A 22,369-nucleotide genomic window follows, 5' to 3' on the forward strand; every position below is an offset into this window, starting at 1 on the left:
TTCATCTCTAGTTTGAAGAGAGAATTGGCTCTGTGCAAAATGGTTTACCATTCAACATCATTCTTCAGGGCACATTTGAGCATAAAAGCTATACCAAGTAAAGGATGACTGCCATTATAGCTGAGGAACCAAAAAAAGAACAGGACACCAGTGCATTTAGTTTATTCTGAAAACAAAACACTGTTATCTTAGTTAACTTTTATATAAAAATGTCCACATCCACATCCTATCTACAATAGGCGCGTGAGCTGGAGGCTGAGGTTGAAGCTGAGCATAGATGTAGACCTGATGCTGTTAATGACATTTGTAAATTCGAAAGGAGAGTGAAAGAGCTCACCTACCAGGTACAAAAAACAAACTATGAAGCAAAACTTAATCAAAGGCAAACCCTAAAGAGTCAAGAAGACAAAAAGAATGTGAAAAGACTGCATGATCTTAAGGACAAGCTTCAGCAAACAGGCTGAAAAACAAGAGATGACAAAGCCTATGTGCCATTGCATAACATATATTGTACATTATTTCTGTCCACCACACTTATTGGCTCCAACCCTCTTATGTTCTTCTTGCTAATAACTAAAGTGACATTGTTCACTATCCCAGCAGGAGCAAGCCAACACTCACCTGTCCAGGTTCAGGAAAGTGCTGCATGAGCTGGAGGAAGCTCAGTAGTGTGGTGACAGTGCTGAGTCCCAGGTCAACAAGCTGAGAGCCAAGATGCTGTGATGCTGGAAAAAGTAAAAATAAATATGTCAAAAAATGTTGCAGACAACTACCAACTACCAGTTACTAAATAAACATATATAAAATATATAAACATCTACTAATGATCACTACTACTAATGATACTAAGGATGTACATTAATGTCTAAAGCTTAGAGGTATCTTTGAACTATTAATCTATTCTAACTAGCTAATGTTTTTCTTGGGTAAATAGCAAAGCACTTTTGTAAGTCGCTCTGGATATGAGCATCTGCTAAATGCCTTAAATGTAAATGTACATCTATTTTTAGGCCAAGGAACTTGCTGTATAAAACCAACAACAGGGACACTGACAAGTATAATCATAAAATATCTCATACATCTCAATATCTCAATATCTCATACAAAGTATTCTATTCTTAAGGAAGAGTTCAAGGTATATAATTTAAACTGATTCTTAATTTAAACTGATTTCAGCCAAATATTTTTAGGGGAAGAATAAAAACTTTTTATTGTGAAAGTATGAAACAACTGAGGTTATTTAAAAATAAATATCAAAAAGACATTTTCAGTATTTTACTGGATACAGTCTTGCCACCACAGGCTCTTATTGGTTAATCCTAAAATGCACAGTGAAAATCAAGTACATCACACAAAATAAAGATGAATAGGATGAACAGACACACATTCATATGCCAGGCCTGTTTGGTATCACTGCTACATTGGAAAATGTCAGGTGAATATTTTTTTTCTAAAGGCTGTGCCGACACATCACCCCATTGTTCTGTATATGGGTTATACACTAGTGGTGTAGTGGTCTAGCATCAATGCACGATTGGATCAACTCCTGATTTAGATCACTGACTGACTGTAGAGAAAATTATGAGTAGAATCAGTTGTGTTGGGGAAAGGAATACTGAAACTGTGCAGTGCTGCGGGTTGCCAATAGCAGGATTAAGAAAGGTATAGGTGCACGTATTCGTCACTGTACAGTGTGGACTGTACAGCGAAATGTGTCCTCCGCATTTAACCCATCTGGTAGTGAACAAACACTCACACACACACACACACACACACACACACACACACACACACACACACACACACACACACACACACACACACACACACACACACACCCAGAGCGGTGGGCAGCCAACTCCAGCGCCCGGGGAGCAGAGAGGGTAAAGGGCCTTGCTCAAGGGCCCAACAGTGGCAGCTTGCCGAGCCCGGGAATCGAACCCACAACCCTGTTATCGATATCCCGGCGCTCTAACCGCTGAGCCACCACTGCCCCTCTTGCCCTCTTGAAACCTTGCTCCAGAGCAACACTTCTTTCTGGAAGTGTCTTTCTATGCAGTGTTTAGTATCTACCAAAAGTGCTCCAAAGTAGAACAACCAGTGAACTGGCAACAAGGTCATGGGCACCCATGGCTCACTGATGCGATCCATGGAGGCCCCACCTCACAACTTACAGGATCTGCTGCTAACGTCTTGTTTCCAGATACTACAGGACACCTTCAGAGGTCTTGTGGAGTCCATGCCGAACTGTTTTGGTGGCATGAGGGGGACCTACACTATATTAGGCAGGTAGTCTCAATGAGACTGATCGATTTATATTTGTCTTTAATATGTACCTTTATGACACCATCCTTGAGATATAGAAACACTGAAAATGATCTTGAGTTTTTAAACATCTGCATTTGAACAAATGTAAAAAAAATGTGTCAATTATCATTCAAATATTACAAAAAGATCAAGAGCAAACATCATAAAACAGAAAGAAGCCAGAGAATTACAAGACACAAACCAAGACACAAATGAATGCAATACCCATGCTCACCTTGTTAAAACATGTACTTTTTTATTGAAGAAAACCGTGTATTCAAAAGCGTAATTTAAAAAGTATGTCTTGCAGTCATGCAGTCTTTTAAAAGCACCTTTGAATGGCTTCATTAGGAAGAGTGGCTCTGCTAACCCAGCTTAAACCACTGTAATACCAAAGGTTTTAACTTGACACCACAATAGCAAATGTGTCCTTCACTCGCAAATAGCAATGCGTTGACATAGCTGACCAAGCAACTACATTTGCAAGACCATCCTTAAGGATATGTCAGCTTCTAAATTTTAAAACATTAATAAAAAAAAAACAAAATAAACTGCAATAATAATAATAATAATAATAATAATAATAATAATAAAACTGATCTAGTTTTTTGATAATAGTGGTCTCTGAATGTTAGTAATGGTTAAAATATATTTTAGTATGGGGTTTGTGGAGAGGCAATAATTGCCTCAACATATTATTCAACTTGATATTGAGTTGTTTTGTTGAAGTTTCACTGACTACATAACATTAGTGTTACATATTAGCTATAGCAATTGTTAGCTAGATGCCATCCACACCTAATGTGTTTGTCATGTGTAACAATGATTTGCACATGCTGAATGCTATTGCTTGGTTTCAGTGGTAGTTGTTACTGTCAAAAGTGCTATACAAATATATTTGATTTGATTTGATTCTACAGTTTACTTCTCCTTTACTTAATATATAATATGATCTATCTGATTTATTTGGTATATACTATAAATATATATTTGAGGTACAGTAAGTTGACTGTTTTTAAATAGGGTAGTTTTCACCCTTTCAGACCTATATGTTTGCATAATCAGGAAGGAGTCAATACAGTCTGCGTGTGTCTACAGTCTGTAATGTGACTTTATGAATGTCTTAGTATGCACAACTGATATTTCAATCATTAAGCTAGTCACTTGGCGACAACTTGCATTCTTCCTTAGAGAAAGGTCAAGGTTGTCTTAAAGAAGGAGCTGTTCCAACAACTCTTACATTCTAACAAAGAACTGAAATGAAGCACCATATTTGTTACTGAATCTACTGAATACAGTCTACATCATATTCTAAAAATGTAAGCACATTATAAACATTAAAACAGATATACATAATTGTATTTATTTGAATAAGACAACCTATACGATAAATTGCATTGTAACAAACATTTTATTTATTTATTTTTGTTCTGAAGTATGACTAAACATTGAATGCAACACAATAATTAAGAATTATTTATTAATAAAAAGAACTTGAACTTGGTGTTCAGCACAACTGTCCTCTGACTGTTGTGTGGTATAAATATCATCATTCTCACAAGTTCACAGGATAACAACTGTTGTTCCCATGTTTCCTTCTTTGTCATTTGAAAGGCTCTCAAGGACCTTGAAACAGAATTCCAGTGACATCTGAGAGCTTCTCCACAGCTAAACTGGGCTCTCCACAAGAGCCAATGTGTATTAAGGAGATTAAGCTAAACATAAGACCAAAACAATGTCTGCTCTCCAGTAAGAGATTTTTTTTCTTTTTACACAACGGCCAATACTAAAGCTTGGCCATGAATAAGATCTTCAAATATACTAAATAATTTTAATGCAGTGGTTTATTTTCTTATTGCCATTTAATTTAATTTAAGTAACTCAAACCACTTTGTTACATTGTTTACTCAATGTTAATCTCATGTACATTTCTCAATTAGATCATTTAAGCTTGAAGTTAATTTAAAATGTCTAATGTGATTCCTCATTTAAGGTCACACTGTACAATATAAACACAATAACATCAGAGTCATTGTCATAGACAGAAGTCAAGGCATCAAGTGTGCCAAAAAATTCACACCTAAACAGAGTGAAAAGGCATGCCCAAATAGAGCAAGTCAACATTGCTGACTGAACATTCATCTCTCTATATAAGAAGCTGCCTCAGACTCCACCAAATATCCACAGGCAGCCAGCAAAGGTGAGTGACAACTGATATATAGTCTCTGGGGAATTGATACAATTTCTAGGCATTCTGATAAGTACTTCATATTTGAAAATAAAAAAGGGAAAATTCATTCCAAAGTGTTAATTAATGTCTATTGTTTTTCTTTCAGCATCTCCAAAAACTTCAGAGACTTTTTTCCTTTCTGCACGGAGGCAGAGGTGAATCATTTTGAGCATTGATTGAGAAGCAGAAGCTATTTTAATGAACCAATTATGAACTGCTTAATAATTCAAAGACTTATTCCAATACATATTTTACTGCACTCTCTGCAGGGCTCAATTGTTGCCTGTATAGGATTAGCTGTTATAATATGCTGGGTCTTAAACCTTCTTCCTAAGGAATTATTTTCATGAAGAATTGTAAATAAAACAAACCTCATTGTAAATAAAACAACCTCAACTTGTTGTTTTCTATTAACAACAATTAAATAATGTAGGTGTGTCATGGGGTGGGAACTGACCTCAGCCAGAAATGCATGAAATAAATAACCATAATAATTTGTGATTATTAAGGTGAATTATTATTTCAAAAATTGTTGTTTTATCAGCTTGTCCAAAATTGCAAAGATGCTGCAAATGTGGTACATTGATCCTGGTTAATACTTACTCTTAAAGCAGAACAATTTAACTATACTCTGAACTATTCTTCATTTTACTAAATGTAAGCAACCTGTCATGGTTATCTAATCTTTTTTCTGTATTTTTTGTTTTTGTTAAAGTTCCGCAATGGGGGACGGGGACATGGAGTGTTTTGGCCCAGCGGCCATCTTCCTCCGGAAGCCAGAAAGGGAGAGGATTGAGGCTCAGAACAAACCATTCGATGCCAAAACAGCCTTCTTTGTGACCGAGCCTTCTGAGATGTACCTCAAAGGCATTCTTCAAAGCAGAGAGGGTGGCAAAGCCACCGTAAAAACCTTATGTGAAAAAGTATGCATACTGAGCTCCCAATGTAACCACTAGTAAGAGTCATTTCAAACAAGTTCATACAGTAGATACTGTGCATGTCATTGTATTCTTTTTACAGACCATCACTGTCAAGGAGAATGAAATTTTTCCTATGAATCCTCCCAAATTTGACAAAATTGAGGACATGGCCATGATGACCCATCTCAATGAGCCTGCTGTGCTGTACAACCTCAAAGAGCGTTACGCAGCATGGATGATCTATGTAAGTTTAAAACTGAAAGACTGAACAAGACTAAATGAGAGATTACTCTATAATGACCTTCTGTTCACATCTTCAGACCTACTCAGGATTATTCTGCGTCACGGTGAACCCCTACAAGTGGCTCCCAGTATACGATGCAGTTGTTGTTACTGCATACCGAGGCAAAAAGAGAATTGAAGCCCCACCCCACATCTTCTCCATCTCTGATAACGCCTACCAGTTCATGCTTACGGGTAGGTATTTATATATTGTTGGTTTTCTAAAAGAATAATAATGAATGGTTTATCATGATTATGTGTATTCATTTTGCTTTTACATCAATATACAATACAGATAAATTTAGCTACATTTCATTTTCGATTTCGATGTTATCTTTCAGATAGGGAGAACCAGTCTATCCTGATTACGTGAGTATGCACATTAGTAATATGTGGGTGTATATCTGTGTGTGTGTACACAGGTGTGAAAAGGTGTTTGCCCCCTTCCTGATTTTTTTGCATGTTTGTCATACTTAAATGTTTCAGATCATCAAACAAATGTAAATATTACACAAAGATAACACAATTAAACACAGAATGCAGTTTTTAAATTAAGGTTTTTATTATTAGGGGGATAAAAATCCAAACTTTCATGGCCATGTGTGAAAAAGTGATTGCCCCCTAAACCTAATAACTGATCGGGCCACCCTTAGCAGCAACAACTGCAATCAAGTGATAATTGCCAGTGAGTCTTTTACAGCTCTGTGAAGGAATTTTGGCCCACTCATCTTTGCAGAAATATTGTTAATTTGGCCACATTGGAGGGTTTTCGAGAATTAACCACCTTTTAAAAGGTCATATCACAGCATCTCAATTCAGGTCAGGACGTTGATTTAATTTTGTTTTTCTTAAGCCATTCAGAGGTGGACTTGCTGGTGTGTTCTGCAAATTGTCCTGCTGCAGGTCCCAAGTGCACTTTAGCTTGAGGTCTCGAACAGGTGGCCTGACATTCTTCTTCAGGATTTTTTGGTAGACAGCAGAATTCATGGTTCCATTTACTACAGCAAGTCCTCCAGGTCCTGAAGGAGCAAAACAGATCATTACACTACCACCAGCAATTTTTTATTATAAATTACTGTTAGTATGATGTTCCTTTTCTGAAATACTGTGCTACTTTTACGGCAGATGTAATGGGACATAAGGCTTCTGAAAAGTTTAACTTTTGTCTCGTCAGTCCATAGAGTATTTTCACAAAAGTCTTGGGGATCATTAAGACGTTTTCTGGCAAAACTGAGGCAACCCTTTATGTTCTTTTTGCTCAGCAGTGGTTTCCGTCTTGGAACTCATGTCTCTTTCATATGGTGAGACATGAACACTGACCTTAACTGAGGTAAGTGAGGCATGAAGTTCTTTAAATGTTGTTGTGGGGTCTTTTGTTACCTCTTGAATAAGCCCTCACTGCGCTCTTGGGGTAATTTTATTTGGCTAACCACTCCACGGAAGGTTTAGCACTGTTCCATGTTTTCACCATTTGTGGATAATGGCTCTCACTGTTGTTACAAAGCTTTCAAAATGACAGATGTAATGAATGATAGATGTTTGAGGAACTTTTGGTCTACTTCTCTTTTTTACATTTCTTTTTTGAGAGCAAGTGTGGCAGTAATCAGGCCTGGTTGTGACTAGAACAACTGAACTCAGCTTTTGAAAGACATGATAAACCACAGTTAATTTATGTTTGAGGGGGGGCAATCATTTTTTCACACATGTTTCCCTTAATAATAAAAACCTTCATTTAAAAATGGCATTTTGTGTTTAATTGTGTTATGTTTGTATAATATTTAAATTTGTTTGATGATCTTAAACATTTAAGTGTGACAAACATGCAAAAAAAATACGATTTCAGGAGGGGGCAAACACCTTTTCACACCACTGTATGTGTGTATTGTTGAGTGTCCATTAGCAGTATATGTTGTTGAACTGACAAAAAAATCTCTCTAGATGTTGTTTCTGATTCTTTACATTATATAACCACAGTGGAGAATCCGGTGCAGGAAAAACTGTGAACACCAAACGTGTCATCCAGTACTTTGCAACAATTGCAGTGTCTGGAGGGAAGAAAACAGAGCATGTGCCTGGCAAAATGCAGGTACAAGCATTTTTATGATATATGTACAAGTAATTAATATGTGTTCAGACTTCTCTCTTGAATAGCTGAGTCTGTATTTTAGGGTTCACTTGAGGACCAGATCATTGCTGCTAACCCTCTGCTGGAGGCTTATGGTAATGCTAAGACTGTGAGGAATGACAACTCCTCTCGTTTTGTAAGTATCTGTATTTTTAACTAAAACTAAATAAATTTAAAAATTGAATGGAAAGTGAACTTTTTTTTTTTTTTTTTTTTTACAATTTTAGGGGAAATTTATCAGAATCCATTTTGGTACCACCGGAAAACTGGCATCTGCTGACATTGAAACTTGTAAGACACATTATCACTTTAAAATCAGTAATATGTTTAATATTAATAGAATAACTGAATCACAAATGAAACTAAACATTAATAGCTGAGTCTAGGGCTGCAACTTTTTTTCGATTAATAGATGAATCAGATTAAAAATACATTTCTGTCTTTGAAAACAGAACATTAATTCAATAATACTACATTCAATTATTAAATTAAATTAAATGTATTCATAAATTAACAATACATTAAATAATAAAGAAAAATGTGTGCATTGCTGATGCACACACTGCACTGTACTGGGGTGAGGAGTGAGACAGAATGAATTGCCTTTAGTTTGTCTTCACTCATACTTAAAACTTGAAGCTTAATCATTAATTACCATTGTGTACAAGTTACATGTTTTTAAAAAAGCACATTTAAACACTGCTTAAGCAAATTAAACTGATAATAAAAGTCAGACACACATACCCTATCACTGTCATTGTCCAGTTAACAAGCAAAAAACAGCATGTGCCAGTTCGCATAGTGTGAGTGCGCTGTTACGTTTCCTTACTTCAAAACGGCACAAACTCTGGATATTGTAGTGACTTTGCTCCCACACTTTTCAGGATTTAAGCAGAATGTATCAATTCTAAAATGTATTTACTTCTTGATATTAAACTTATTTTGAAGATTACACCTCCGCTCCGGCTCGCTTCGTTCAACTTGCTCTTATTTATTTATTTTTTCCAGCGTAGATGAAGCGCCGCAGGTGATATAAACGGATATGACAAGACGAGTAACACATAACGAATCGAAAATTAAACTCGTTGCCAACGCTTTTAATAACCTACTATTATCGGTTTTATCCATTCGTTGTTGAAGCCCTAGTTGAGTCAATAGCATAGTTAATAGTATCATATAATATTAATGCACTAAATTTACAGATTTGCTGGAAAAGTCCAGAGTAACATTCCAGCTGTCTGCTGAGAGGAGCTACCACATTTTCTACCAGCTCATGACTGGACACAAACCAGAGCTGATTGGTAAGTTGAAATGACATTAAAACACAACACAGTTTAGTAATGTGGGATTTCATGTTACTGATATGAATTTGCACATTATGGTATAATACAATTATAAAAACATAATTTTTTTAATAAAATAAATTTTTGTTAAATGCAGAGGCACTGCTCATTACAACCAACCCCTATGACTACCCTATGATCAGCCAGGGTGAAATCACAGTCAAGAGCATCAATGATGTGGAGGAGTTCATAGCCACAGATGTAAGCATAGGTTTTTTAACAACCATAAACACATTAAACAGTCCAATTCTGATTTGTGATTGTTCTTCAATTGCACCACACAGACTGCTATTGACATATTGGGCTTCAGTGCTGATGAGAAAATCAGCATTTACAAGCTGACCGGTGCTGTGGTGCATCATGGCAACATGAAGTTCAAGCAGAAGCAGAGAGAGGAACAGGCTGAGCCTGATGGCACTGAGGGTACATCACATACTGACTATTGTTTGAATACCATTTCAAATATTTTGAATACCGTTTTTGATAGAGACAAAAAACGCACTAAAAATCTTTGTTTTAAACAGAAGCTGATAAAATTGCCTACCTCCTGGGCCTAAACTCTGCTGACATGCTGAAAGCTCTGTGCTACCCCAGAGTGAAAGTCGGAAATGAATTTGTGACCAAAGGCCAGACTGTACCCCAGGTGATTATGTAGTATCTGTATCATTTGTGATTGACAGAATTAAAAATCAGAATAAACTTGCAATATTCTAATATTACGCATTTACATTTGAATGTCTAGGTCAACAATTCTGTCATGGCTCTTTGTAAATCAGTCTATGAAAAAATGTTCTTATGGATGGTTGTGCGTATCAATGAGATGTTGGACACAAAGCAGCCAAGGCAGTTCTTCATTGGCGTGCTGGACATCGCTGGATTTGAGATCTTTGATGTAAGTATTTTTTTTTACCCTGTTCACTTCACAGTGTAAGATTTCTACAATAGAACAGTAAGGTAACATCCATATATTCAAACAGTTCAACAGCTTGGAGCAGCTCTGCATTAACTTCACAAATGAGAAACTGCAACAGTTCTTCAACCACCACATGTTTGTGCTGGAACAAGAGGAGTACAAGAAAGAAGGAATTGAGTGGGAGTTCATTGACTTTGGTATGGACTTGGCTGCCTGCATTGAGCTGATTGAGAAGGTAAGCTACTTAGCAAAAAAAATCTCTAGGAATAAATGTTATCAGACATATTTAAGTTATCATCTTCTCGGGTTGTTATTTAAAAAGTGAATGTTTTCCACAGCCAATGGGCATCTTCTCCATCCTGGAAGAGGAGTGCATGTTCCCCAAGGCAACAGATACATCCTTCAAGAACAAGCTGCACGACCAGCATCTTGGCAAAAGTAATGCCTTCCAGAAGCCAAAGCCAGCCAAGGGTAAAGCAGAAGCTCACTTCTCTCTGGTGCACTACGCCGGAACTGTGGATTACAACATTGCTGGCTGGTTGGACAAGAACAAGGACCCCCTGAATGACTCTGTTGTGCAGTTGTACCAGAAATCAGCAAACAAACTGCTGTCCTTCCTGTATGCAAGTCATGCAGCTGCTGACGGTATTAAAATTCAAATAATCTCAGTAATCAACAATCTTCATTTATTCAGTAATAGATGCAGACTTTTGGTATTACCAGTAAAATTGTAAACAGCATTGCTTGGCATCACTGAAACAACTTCTAATAATCAATCAAATAATAATTCAGCAAAAAAGTGTGATTAATTTGGTACCAAAACCTATTAAACAAATTTAATTTTGCCATGTCTACTAAACAGCAGAGAGTGGTGGTGGGAAAAAAGGTGGGAAAAAGAAGGGTGGCTCTTTCCAGACAGTGTCTGCTCTGTTTAGGGTAAGACAATCTTTTGGACAGGTCATTTTGGAAAGCCAGTATATGACCTAACATGTCCGATAAATAAACGTTTATATCTTCATATCTGATTCCACAGGAAAACCTAGGGAAACTGATGACTAACTTGAGGAGCACTCACCCTCACTTTGTGCGCTGTTTAATTCCCAATGAATCCAAAACTCCAGGTAAGCTTCATCTGGATAGCACCATTTACCCTGAGTGTAAATGATTCCCTAGAAAATTCAAATACTTCTTAAATTCTAGGCCTGATGGAGAATCATCTGGTCATACATCAGTTGAGGTGTAATGGTGTGCTGGAGGGCATCAGAATCTGCCGAAAAGGATTTCCAAGCAGAATCCTCTATGGGGACTTCAAGCAAAGGTATTCACACAAGTAAAATGTGTGACTTTTTCACATACTTATTATTATATATATATTTTGTCACATACTTATTTACCACAATTTTAACATGGAGTATTTATATTTTTCATGTATTTTTATGACACGTGCATGAAGGTACAAAGTCCTTAATGCAAGTGTCATACCAGAGGGTCAATTTATTGACAACAAGAAAGCGTCAGAGAAACTCTTGAGCTCCATTGATGTGGACCACACTCAGTACAAGTTTGGCCACACAAAAGTAAGTAATGCAAAATATATTTGATAATATATCACTCCTCGGATTACTTGTAAATAATAAAGTCCTTAATCTTTTGATAAAATAACAATTTCTTGCAACAGGTGTTTTTCAAAGCTGGTCTGCTGGGTACCCTTGAGGAGATGCGTGATGAGAAACTAGCTGAGCTAGTGACTATGACTCAGGCTTTATGCCGTGGTTTCCTCATGAGGAGGGAGTTTGTGAAGATGATGGAGAGGAGGTAACATGCAATTTGGAATTCTTTTTATACTTCATCATGAAGTTTACTGACATGATTTCTTTTTTAACAGAGAGTCTATTTTCGCTATTCAATACAACATCCGCTCATTCATGAATGTGAAACACTGGCCATGGATGAAGTTGTACTTCAAGATCAAGCCTCTGCTGAAGAGTGCAGAGACAGAGAAAGAAATGGCTGCCATGAAGGAGAACTTTGAGAAAATGAAGGAGGATCTGGCAAAGGCACTGGCCAAGAAGAAAGATCTTGAGGAGAAGATGGTGTCACTTCTTCAGGAGAAAAATGACCTGCAACTGCAAGTAGCAGCTGTAAGTATTTAAAGTAAAGGTGGTACATATCAATGATGGTTGTTTTCAATAAAGTTGAATAATGCTACAAAAAAACTGACAGGAAACAGAGAACCTCTCAGATGCTGAGGAAAGGTGTGAGGGCCTCATCAAGAGTAAGATCCAGCTTGAGGCCAAACTCAAAGAAACATCTGAGAGACTGGAGGATGAGGAGGAAATCAATGCTGAGCTGACCGCCAAGAAGAGGAAACTGGAGGATGAGTGCTCTGAGCTGAAGAAGGATATTGATGATCTGGAGCTCACCTTGGCAAAAGTGGAAAAGGAGAAACATGCCACTGAGAACAAGGTTTTTACAACAAATTTTAGTTTATGTTGAAAATTATAGTACTATTAATGTATTCGAATGTATGAATATAAAAAAGAATACATTGTCCATTTAGGTGAAAAATCTTACTGAAGAGATGGTTTCACAAGATGAGGCTATTGCTAAGCTAACCAAGGAAAAAAAAGCTCTACAAGAAGCACACCAGCAGACTCTGGATGATCTCCAGACAGAGGAAGACAAAGTCAATACTCTTACAAAAGCTAAAACCAAACTGGAACAACAAGTTGATGATGTAAGAATGTAAAATGTATTCCACTATCAAAATGTAAACCTTATTCAACTACATTATCACACAATGCGAACAAATGTCTTATAAATGCTATAGCTGGAAGGCTCCTTGGAACAAGAGAAGAAGATCCGTATGGATCTTGAGAGAGCTAAGAGGAAGCTTGAAGGTGATCTTAAGCTAGCTCAGGAGTCTATAATGGATCTGGAGAATGACAAACAGCAGTCAGAAGAGAAACTCAAAAAGTGAGGGCAATTCTTACAACTTAAGATTAAATTTTTACTGTGCATCCATGATAAATGTCCCTTTCATTCTCAGGAAGGACTTTGAGACAAGTCAGCTTCTAAGCAAAATAGAGGATGAACAGTCTTTGGGTGCTCAATTACAAAAGAAGATTAAGGAACTTCAGGTGAGCGGCAAGATTCAGTAAACACAGAATTAAAGGAATCAAATCAAAGTTGCAGAACCTCACAATACTTTCAACATTTTATAGGCTCGAATTGAGGAGCTGGAGGAGGAAATTGAGGCTGAGCGTGCAGCTCGAGCTAAAGTTGAGAAGCAGAGAGCTGATCTCTCCAGGGAACTTGAAGAGATCAGTGAGAGGCTCGAGGAGGCTGGTGGTGCCACTGCTGCTCAGATTGAGATGAATAAGAAGCGTGAGGCTGAGTTCCAGAAGCTGCGCCGTGATCTAGAAGAATCCACTCTGCAGCATGAAGCCACAGCTGCTGCTCTCCGCAAGAAACAAGCTGACAGTGTTGCTGAGCTTGGAGAGCAGATCGACAACCTTCAGAGGGTCAAACAGAAGCTGGAGAAAGAGAAGAGTGAATATAAGATGGAGATAGATGACCTGTACAGCAACATGGAGGCTGTGGCAAAATCAAAGGTAAACTTTCCCTGAAAAAAATGAGACTATCTCTTGACTACATGAGGATCAAAAAATATATATTAATTGTCTTCATTTAAACTCACAGGCTAATCTTGAAAAAATGTGCCGTACTTTAGAGGACCAAGTAAGTGAACTAAAAACAAAAAATGAAGAACAAAATCGACAACTTAATGACCTAAATGTGCAGAAAGCAAGGCTTCAAACTGAAAATGGTAGGTACATAATATCTAATGAAACTACATGTGATAAAGAAAAAGACAAAATAAAGTAATAATCACAATGGTAATCTTCAATAATAAAAGGTGAGTCTGGACGCCAACTAGAAGAGAAAGAGGCACTAGTTTCTCAGCTGACCAGAGGGAAGCAGGCATATACCCAACAAATTGAGGAGCTCAAAAGACAAATTGAAGAGGAGGTCAAGGTGTGTATAAGCAATTAAAACTATGTATAATATTAAGAACTCTGATAATTCTGTGACATAATACAAAACAATTTTTATATAATACATTTAATTAACCTTCAGGCAAAGAACGCCCTGGCTCATGCTGTTCAATCAGCAAGCCATGACAGTGATTTACTCAGAGAGCAGTTTGAAGAAGAGCAGGAGGCCAAGGCTGAGCTTCAGCGTGGAATGTCCAAGGCCAACAGTGAAGTGGCTCAGTGGAGAACCAAATACGAGACAGATGCCATCCAGCGTACTGAGGAGCTTGAGGATGCCAAGTACGAATACTGAACACACAAAGCAATGCTATTTTTACACACAAAAGTACACGTTTGATGCAAATTAACAAATTACAATAACGTGTCATTGCATCATCACTCTTGTCAGGAAAAAGCTTGCACAGCGTCTTCAGGAGGCTGAGGAATCTATTGAAGCTGTGAACTCCAAGTGTGCCTCTCTGGAGAAGACCAAGCAGAGACTGCAGGGTGAAGTAGAGGACCTCATGATTGATGTGGAAAGAGCCAATGCATTAGCTGCCAACCTTGACAAGAAACAAAGAAACTTTGACAAGGTTAGTCTTTTTTTTTATGTACCTTTACCTAAAGGTACATACAAAAGCACAAGTAAACGTTTTATGTGTTTTGACCTTCAGGATTTAGCAGAATGGAAACAGAAGTATGAAGAAGGCCAAGCTGAACTTGAGGGAGCTCTGAAAGAGGCTCGCTCTCTTAGCACTGAGCTCTTTAAAATGAAGAATTCATATGAAGAAGCTCTTGATCAGCTAGAGACCCTCAAGAGAGAGAACAAGAATCTGCAGCGTGTGTACCATTAAAACATGCAAATGTGTAATTATTATAATATTAGCAAATTCTAACATTCTAACATTTAACATTTGCACCTACTATTTGTACAATCTGATAAATCCCACAGAGGAAATTTCTGACTTAACTGAACAACTTGGTGAAACTGGAAAAACAATTCATGAACTGGAGAAGGCAAAGAAGACAGTGGAGACTGAGAAATCAGAGATTCAGACTGCTCTTGAAGAGGCTGAGGTACCAATTTGGATTTATAGTTATACATAATTCTCAATTAAAACTAACTTAACCCACACCCAGCAAAAAAGTAAAAATTAAGTATATGTTAGTAAAATATGTTATCTTCATGGTCCTTTAGGGAACACTTGAACATGAAGAGTCCAAGATTCTTCGCATTCAATTGGAGCTCACTCAAGTGAAAAGTGAAGTAGACCGAAAGCTTGCAGAAAAAGATGAGGAGATGGAGCAGATTAAGAGAAACAGTCAGAGGGTCATTGATTCAATGCAAAGCACACTTGATGCTGAGGTCAGGAGCAGGAATGATGCTCTAAGAATTAAAAAGAAGATGGAAGGAGATCTCAATGAGATGGAGGTGCAACTGAGTCATGCAAACCGACAGTCTGCTGAGGCACAGAAGCAACTTAGGAACATTCAAGGACAGCTAAAGGTAATGTTATACATGCTAATTTTCACTGACTCTTACTTACGTCTTACCTACTGTACTTTCAGACTTCACTAGAATGTCCAAACATATGCTAAGTGCTGGTGTAGGTTTTCATCTCATCTGTTTAACAAGTAAAAAAAACAACTGATTCAAATGGAATCAGGGGTGCTCCAGCTTTCATGGACCTGTAGCCACACTGACTGTCTGTGGATAAGACTGGACACTCCTAATCTATTGTTTTAAGTAACAGAAATGACAGCTCCCCAAATCTACCACAGGATGCCCAACTGCACCTTGATGATGCTCTTAGAGGACAGGAAGATATGAAGGAGCAGGTTGTCATGGTGGAACGAAGGAATACTCTGATGATGGCAGAAATTGAGGAGCTGAGGGCTGCACTGGAACAGACAGAGAGAGGCCGCAAAGTGGCAGAACAAGAGCTGGTGGATGCAAGTGAACGTGTGTCACTTCTGCACTCTCAAGTATGCAAAAAGCATTTTTAAACAGTAATAATGCAAGCTAATAATAGTGATTTTCCAGAACAGTAATTAAAAATATTTTCCATCAGAACACAAGCCTTGTCAACACCAAGAAGAAGCTTGAGGCTGACTTTGTTCAAATCCAAAGTGAAGTAGAAGATACAGTACAGGAGGCAAGGAATGCAGAGGAAAAAGCAAAGAAGGCCATTACAGATGTCAGTGTCTTACATCCCAGTAACTGAAATATTTTTGATGCTAATGCATTCTTAAAGATCATTCATTAAAACCATATTCCCCTATCATTTCAGGCTGCCATGATGGCAGAGGAGTTAAAGAAGGAGCAGGACACCAGTGCTCACCTTGAGAGGATGAAAAAGAACCTTGAGGTTACAGTCAAAGATCTGCAAAATCGTCTGGATGAGGCTGAGAACCTTGCCATGAAGGGTGGAAAGAAACAACTTCAGAAACTGGAGGCTAGGGTAAGCTGCACTGAAAAACAAGACTAATTTTGTTTGAACAATTAACAATCTGCACTTAAGAAAAAAACTCTGTTACAGGTGCGTGAGCTGGAAGGTGAAATTGAAGCTGAACAGAGACGTAGCGCTGATGCTGTTAAAGGAGTCCGTAAATATGAGAGAAGAGTGAAGGAGCTCACTTACCAGGTAACAAAACACACTATACATACTATCACAATTAGATGGTACAAAAAATGGACACATAAGACTTTTATTCATTTTTCTATGCAGACCGAAGAAGACAAGAAGAATGTGACTAGACTACAGGATCTGGTGGACAAGCTGCAGCTGAAAGTGAAAGTCTACAAGAGACAGGCTGAGGAAGCTGTGAGTTCATTATATTGTAATTGTACAATCTTCAATGGTAATTCCCAATCCTTATAATGAATTGTAAAATTAAGGTTGGTTTGCCAAACACCATTTAAATCCAATTAAAAAGAAAATATTTATTCTAGGGCTAGGCTCAATTCCTGTGTGGAAAACGAACTCAAAATGTGGTGGAAGCCAAATAGATGAGCACAGCTACTAACCACTTCATAAGCCTAATATCATAATAAAATACTCTCTACTAGGAAGAGCAGGCCAATACTCATCTATCCAGATTCCGAAAGGTACAACATGAGCTTGAGGAAGCTCAGGAGCGTGCTGACATCGCTGAATCCCAAGTCAATAAAATGAGAGCCAAGAGCCGTGATGCAGGAAAGGTACATTTTCAAATATGAATAATCTGATTGTGAAAAATGTGCAAGATGTATACTGGAGTATGTCTTATGTCATATGTTGTTAAAAAATGTCCATGCTGTTCGTTGAAACTACATCCCATTTTTATTGAAAGTGAAAGGTGAACAGGTGTTCATGTGAGAAATTAAAATCCAGAAAAAATCCTCAGATAAACATCCAGTTTTCAAGTCCAGCCACATTGGTCTACAACTGTTTACTTCACCAAGTATAGTAGATCACCAGAACCAGACTTAGGCAACACTGTCATAAACATTCAACCTGAAAAACCATTATCTGTAGAGATTCGCATTGGAGTATACAATATAGACTGCTTCATTGCCATCTTCTTTGCTTTAATTTATCTTCTCTTCTGTTTATTCCAAGGGCAAAGAGGCTGAATGATGGAAACCCAGTTCTGACAGCATAGCAAGCCTTCATATAATATGAATTACTTGTGAAATGATGTTAATAGACCAATAAGAATAAACAGAGCCAACCAGTCTTGTTTGTCATTACTAAGTATTTTATGTTTTTCATTATACTCCAGTTTAGGGCTGGGCGATATGGTAAAAATATTATATCACAATATTTAGAGCCATTTTCAGAACACACAATATTTATCACGATAGACGTGATCGCGGACAAAATCCATCTATAGTGACATATTTTTAAAAACTATCCAAACACTCTCCCTTATTTAGTACAGTAATTTTTATTTAAAATGTGCCGCACTTCATCCAGTTAAGCCAGACATTTCACTGTTTCTAATGAAACAGATATACTACAAGTATCACAACATATTGTGTATCACGATAACAAAATTTATCACGCTACAATAAAATTTGGTCATATTGCCCAGCTCTATTCCAGGTTCTAATTTCAGCAATCACTGCAATGTCAACTATGGCACATAGCATTTTTACACTTGTGGAAGGACTTAAGGAATAGATTGTAGTCACTAGAGATACAAAACGAAATACCTCACAAAATTTGAGTATTTGTCAGTTAACATTAATCAAATGCCATGACTGTTTCTTAAACATTCAATATAACATAAAATATGATTGATATAAAAGTGTTTCCAGATATATAATAATTAGACATCTGTAGCACATAAAATATCGGTTTTAGAAATTAGTATAAAAAAATTAAAATACATGTTTCGTTACATCCCTAGATATCACACCACAGAGATTACAAAAGTTACTGCTAATCTACCTAACCTAATAACTCCAAAATGACAACAATTAAATGCCATGTCTATGCAAACTATAGTTTTCAAATATAAGTGTAAAAAAATAGTGATTTATTGAATATGTCACAATAAGTTTTTAATACTGTATTGATTTACAAAAACAGTAAACATTTTAAAATTAATAGTTTATATGCACATTGGGAGCAGACAGTGGTTAATTTTGTTGTGTGTTTAAACCCTGACTGCTAGATAACCGTGTTTTACTCTGTGTTTTGATCCCTGTGTTCTGACTGCATAAAAAAGAAAACTTCTTTTATGCAGGTTTTATACATACAATGTGTTTTTTGCACCATGACGATTCCCCTAAAACAAAATAGCAACATATCACCTTGCTTACAGTGCAATACTATGTATTGAACCAATAACTGTGTTATGTTTTTAAGACAAATTATATTTTTCACTTTTGTTATCACCAAGGGTGCTAATTTGTCCTATTTCTACATATGGCATAAATCCAACATGAATGTTTGCACTGTTCCTTAAGCAGAGATAAGTTACTAAACTAAATTGTATCTAAATTGTATGTTTCCATTATTTCAAGTTTGGAACTTAATATACTACTTAACTGAAAAGTGTATTTGCAATAACTTCCAGCAAATATTTCATGTCACTAAAGCAGATGTCCAACAATTATGCTAACATGGTTTATGTAGATTAAATATTATTATTATTTCAATATTATATGTCAGCGATACTCCTGCAACAGTGTACTAGTGACATCAATGTACTCGACTATAGTTCCAAGTAAGATCTGTCCATGAAGAGGTGAAGTGGTCTACTACATACATTTACCTACATTAGTACTACTATGAAAAACATGTATATTAAACAGCTGCCAGGACAGATAACTAAATTGCAAAATGCAAGTAAAATCTTTGGTTTTGCCATTTCAAAAAAACTAATTACAATACAATCTACATTGTATATTTACAATATATGCCACTGTTGTGGATATTAAGTTATGTGTCAGTAACATCTTCCTGTTAAAAGAAAAATACTCACTTTTGTTTCTTACGCCCTTTGACATCTTCAACTGGGTGCAACTGTTTGTTGTGTGGAAGGTCGTTTTGGTTATGGGAGCAAAGGATTCTCCAGTTCTTTAGTAACACAATGAGGCTTAATCACTGGTGCCAAGCTGTGATGCTGTGAGATCATACTTATAAAAGAGAAGTTATGGGTATTCATTATCTCTTAAGGCTGCCTGACACATGGCTATCCAATGTCACTTGTTCATTTCAAAAGGAGTTAATTTCTGTGTCATTCACACGTTTTCCAGACAACAAACACTGCATTGACTCTGAACAAAGAAAGTGCGCATTTCACACTTAATATCAGTCTTGAGTACAGGACATAGTAAATGTCTGGGGAAAATGTATTAACCAGCAGAGTTGTCGTTGCCAGAGGTGTCACTGTTCCCTTTGTGCAACAGATGTTTGGAGCTAATGTTCTGGCCATCAGCATTATCAAAGTTACTTAACAGAGACCTCTGGCACGAAAGGTCAAGCAGATAGTTGCATACAAGGACACAGAATGAGTTTACCATTAGGTCTGGTGTTCAGTTTTAATAACACTCAAACAACACTTTCCCCCTGTAAAGTTTCTGCCCTGAACCCAACCTACTACAATCATAGTAACTCCACAAAGACACTACAGCTTGTTAATTAACAGGTGATAGTATGTTATACGAAGCTAGTCATCTACAGCTTTAGCTTATAGTTAGGCCAAATAAACATGCTAACTTAGCTAGCTAGCTAACCAAGCAAAGGCCTGACCTGTTCTAAAGTCGCCCCTTCTGTACTTTACTTACTCTGATAGCCAAACAAATAGTATATAGTTTTGTTAATTTCATGTCTTGTATTTTTCTTTTACCATACGCATTTTAACACACCTTTACTAACACACCAATACTGAGAATACAGTTTAACCACTAAAATATCTAGGTATGTGCACTTCAGAACTTAAAGCTTGTCCATGGTGGTCTCCAAAGCAGCATTTGTGCAGTGTGAATACAGTAATGCTAATTGTCTCTTTTTCACTCTATTTGCGCCACACACACACATTGGCTCAGGCCTCCTGATGGTCAGTCGATCCCTGGTGTAAGCTTACTTTTAATAGGTTTTTGAACTCTGCTCTCTCCCGGTTCACCAACCCTGAACTAAAGCCAACTTGTGTATTGTTTTCCCAGAACAGATTATTAAATCAAATACTCTCCCTGCTATTCTTGTTCCATTATTAGGTTAATGGCCAACACAAGAACTGCAACTGTATACCGATGACATTTGTGTCTTAATATACTACTTAGTTAAACTGAACATTAGTTTCTTCTAATTACTGGTTATATTAGTTACAGGACTAAAGAGCTGTGGGCATCTCTATTGCACAAAAAAGAGTAGGACACAACAGGTTTACTTTATATTGTGTTCAAACGATTACAATACATTTGTACCAGGTGCTCTCATGATTAAAACCCTAGTGGCTATAGCTGGGAGCCTAACTTTGCTCTCCTAACTGCCTCTGCTTTTCATTATGAATGGCAGGTATTATATATATATATACAGAAGTGATTTAATCAGACGAGTTATGTACTTAATGACATACTCATCTGAGACATGTTAAAGGTACATGTGAACTGTGAGCAAAGTAGAAATGGCACAGATCTGATACCTGGTATCACATGGGGCTAATATCAGCAACAAACCCTCTCCACATTTATTATGTAAAATCTTTTATTCTGAAATCTTTTATTCTAAAAACTATTATATTCACAGTCTCATACCAAATTTGTCACTTGGGCAGCCAGCTGTTGACCTAAAGCCAAGTAAAACAGCTGAATGCAACACCAAAATGCTAAGGCAGTAAATCCTGGAAAAGAGCACTAACATTCACCAGCTGTCTCACCACTCAGCCTTCATTCCTGGAGAGCACACACATGCATAGTTGCAGTCCGTTTCTCTTCAGTTAAAAAGGTATAAGTTAAAAGGTCCATCACAGCCATCTGCATGCACTATTCTGATATTCTTTCCACAAGAGCTTCAACTGCAACAAGAATACCACAAGCAGTATGACCAAGAGCCACGATTAAAAGAGTAAAAACTGAACCACTGACTGTATAGGTAACATATATGATCTATCCACCTTATTTTGCCACGCCCACTTTCAAGAGTTTCTTTCTTCCACTTCACTTCATGCAAAATGTTTAGTGTTTAGTATTAAATGATTTGTGGTCATATTGTATTTAAAGTAAATACAGTCTGAAGTAGGCTACTACTGAGGACACTGATCATAAAGTGGCTTACTGTGCTAAACCACAATGTCAGCAAGCTATTTAACGCTATTTAGAGCACAGCTAACTTTCGAACACAACAAAAAGACTGGAGTCCTGTGGGGCACCATATTTAAAGAAAAGGAGCTGCGTCTGTGGTTTAAGGCACTAAATTTGAAACATCCAGCCAAACGTCTTCTTCTACTGTTTTGTGAGGAGAACCCCAACACTAGATGTCTTTACCAAGTCTTTACCAAGAGAAATGGCTCAGTTATGAAGCTTTGGTGAAGTGGACACATCAGGAACTAGTGAGGCTGTCAGGTAAGACGACAGTCTAGTGCTAACCTATCTAAAAGCCTCACAAGCACCCATCACATTCGCTTCACCGGCGCGATAACAGATCAGTTTCTTTAAGTAAAAACATTCTGTCGGTTTCCCCCAAACAAAACTGTAAAAACAGACGTATAAACATTTGGG

The 22,369-nt window shown here is 37.2% G+C and overlaps 1 protein-coding gene across 1 annotated transcript; it reads left to right on the forward strand.

Annotated features, from left to right (window-relative positions):
* The first annotated feature begins 5,259 nt into the window (after window positions 1-5,259).
* Window positions 5,260-17,777, forward strand: LOC140543449 (myosin heavy chain, fast skeletal muscle-like). The gene is made up of 39 exons (XM_072666586.1): window positions 5,260-5,460; window positions 5,558-5,701; window positions 5,778-5,934; window positions 6,081-6,108; window positions 7,714-7,825; window positions 7,908-8,000; window positions 8,092-8,155; window positions 9,067-9,165; window positions 9,305-9,408; window positions 9,492-9,630; window positions 9,732-9,850; window positions 9,950-10,099; window positions 10,185-10,355; window positions 10,459-10,765; window positions 10,986-11,056; window positions 11,154-11,241; window positions 11,321-11,438; window positions 11,574-11,697; window positions 11,799-11,935; window positions 12,006-12,261; window positions 12,344-12,586; window positions 12,681-12,857; window positions 12,951-13,096; window positions 13,170-13,260; window positions 13,345-13,734; window positions 13,823-13,949; window positions 14,040-14,158; window positions 14,261-14,457; window positions 14,567-14,750; window positions 14,832-14,997; window positions 15,110-15,234; window positions 15,356-15,664; window positions 15,940-16,143; window positions 16,230-16,355; window positions 16,449-16,619; window positions 16,698-16,802; window positions 16,887-16,982; window positions 17,228-17,359; window positions 17,760-17,777. The coding sequence occupies exons 1-39, from the start codon at window positions 5,260-5,262 to the stop codon at window positions 17,775-17,777; spliced, it is 5,808 nt and encodes a 1,935-aa protein (XP_072522687.1).
* The last annotated feature ends 4,592 nt before the right edge of the window (window positions 17,778-22,369 follow it).

Source organism: Salminus brasiliensis, chromosome 21, assembly GCF_030463535.1.
Source record: "Salminus brasiliensis chromosome 21, fSalBra1.hap2, whole genome shotgun sequence".
Classification (NCBI taxonomy): domain Eukaryota; kingdom Metazoa; phylum Chordata; class Actinopteri; order Characiformes; family Bryconidae; genus Salminus; species Salminus brasiliensis.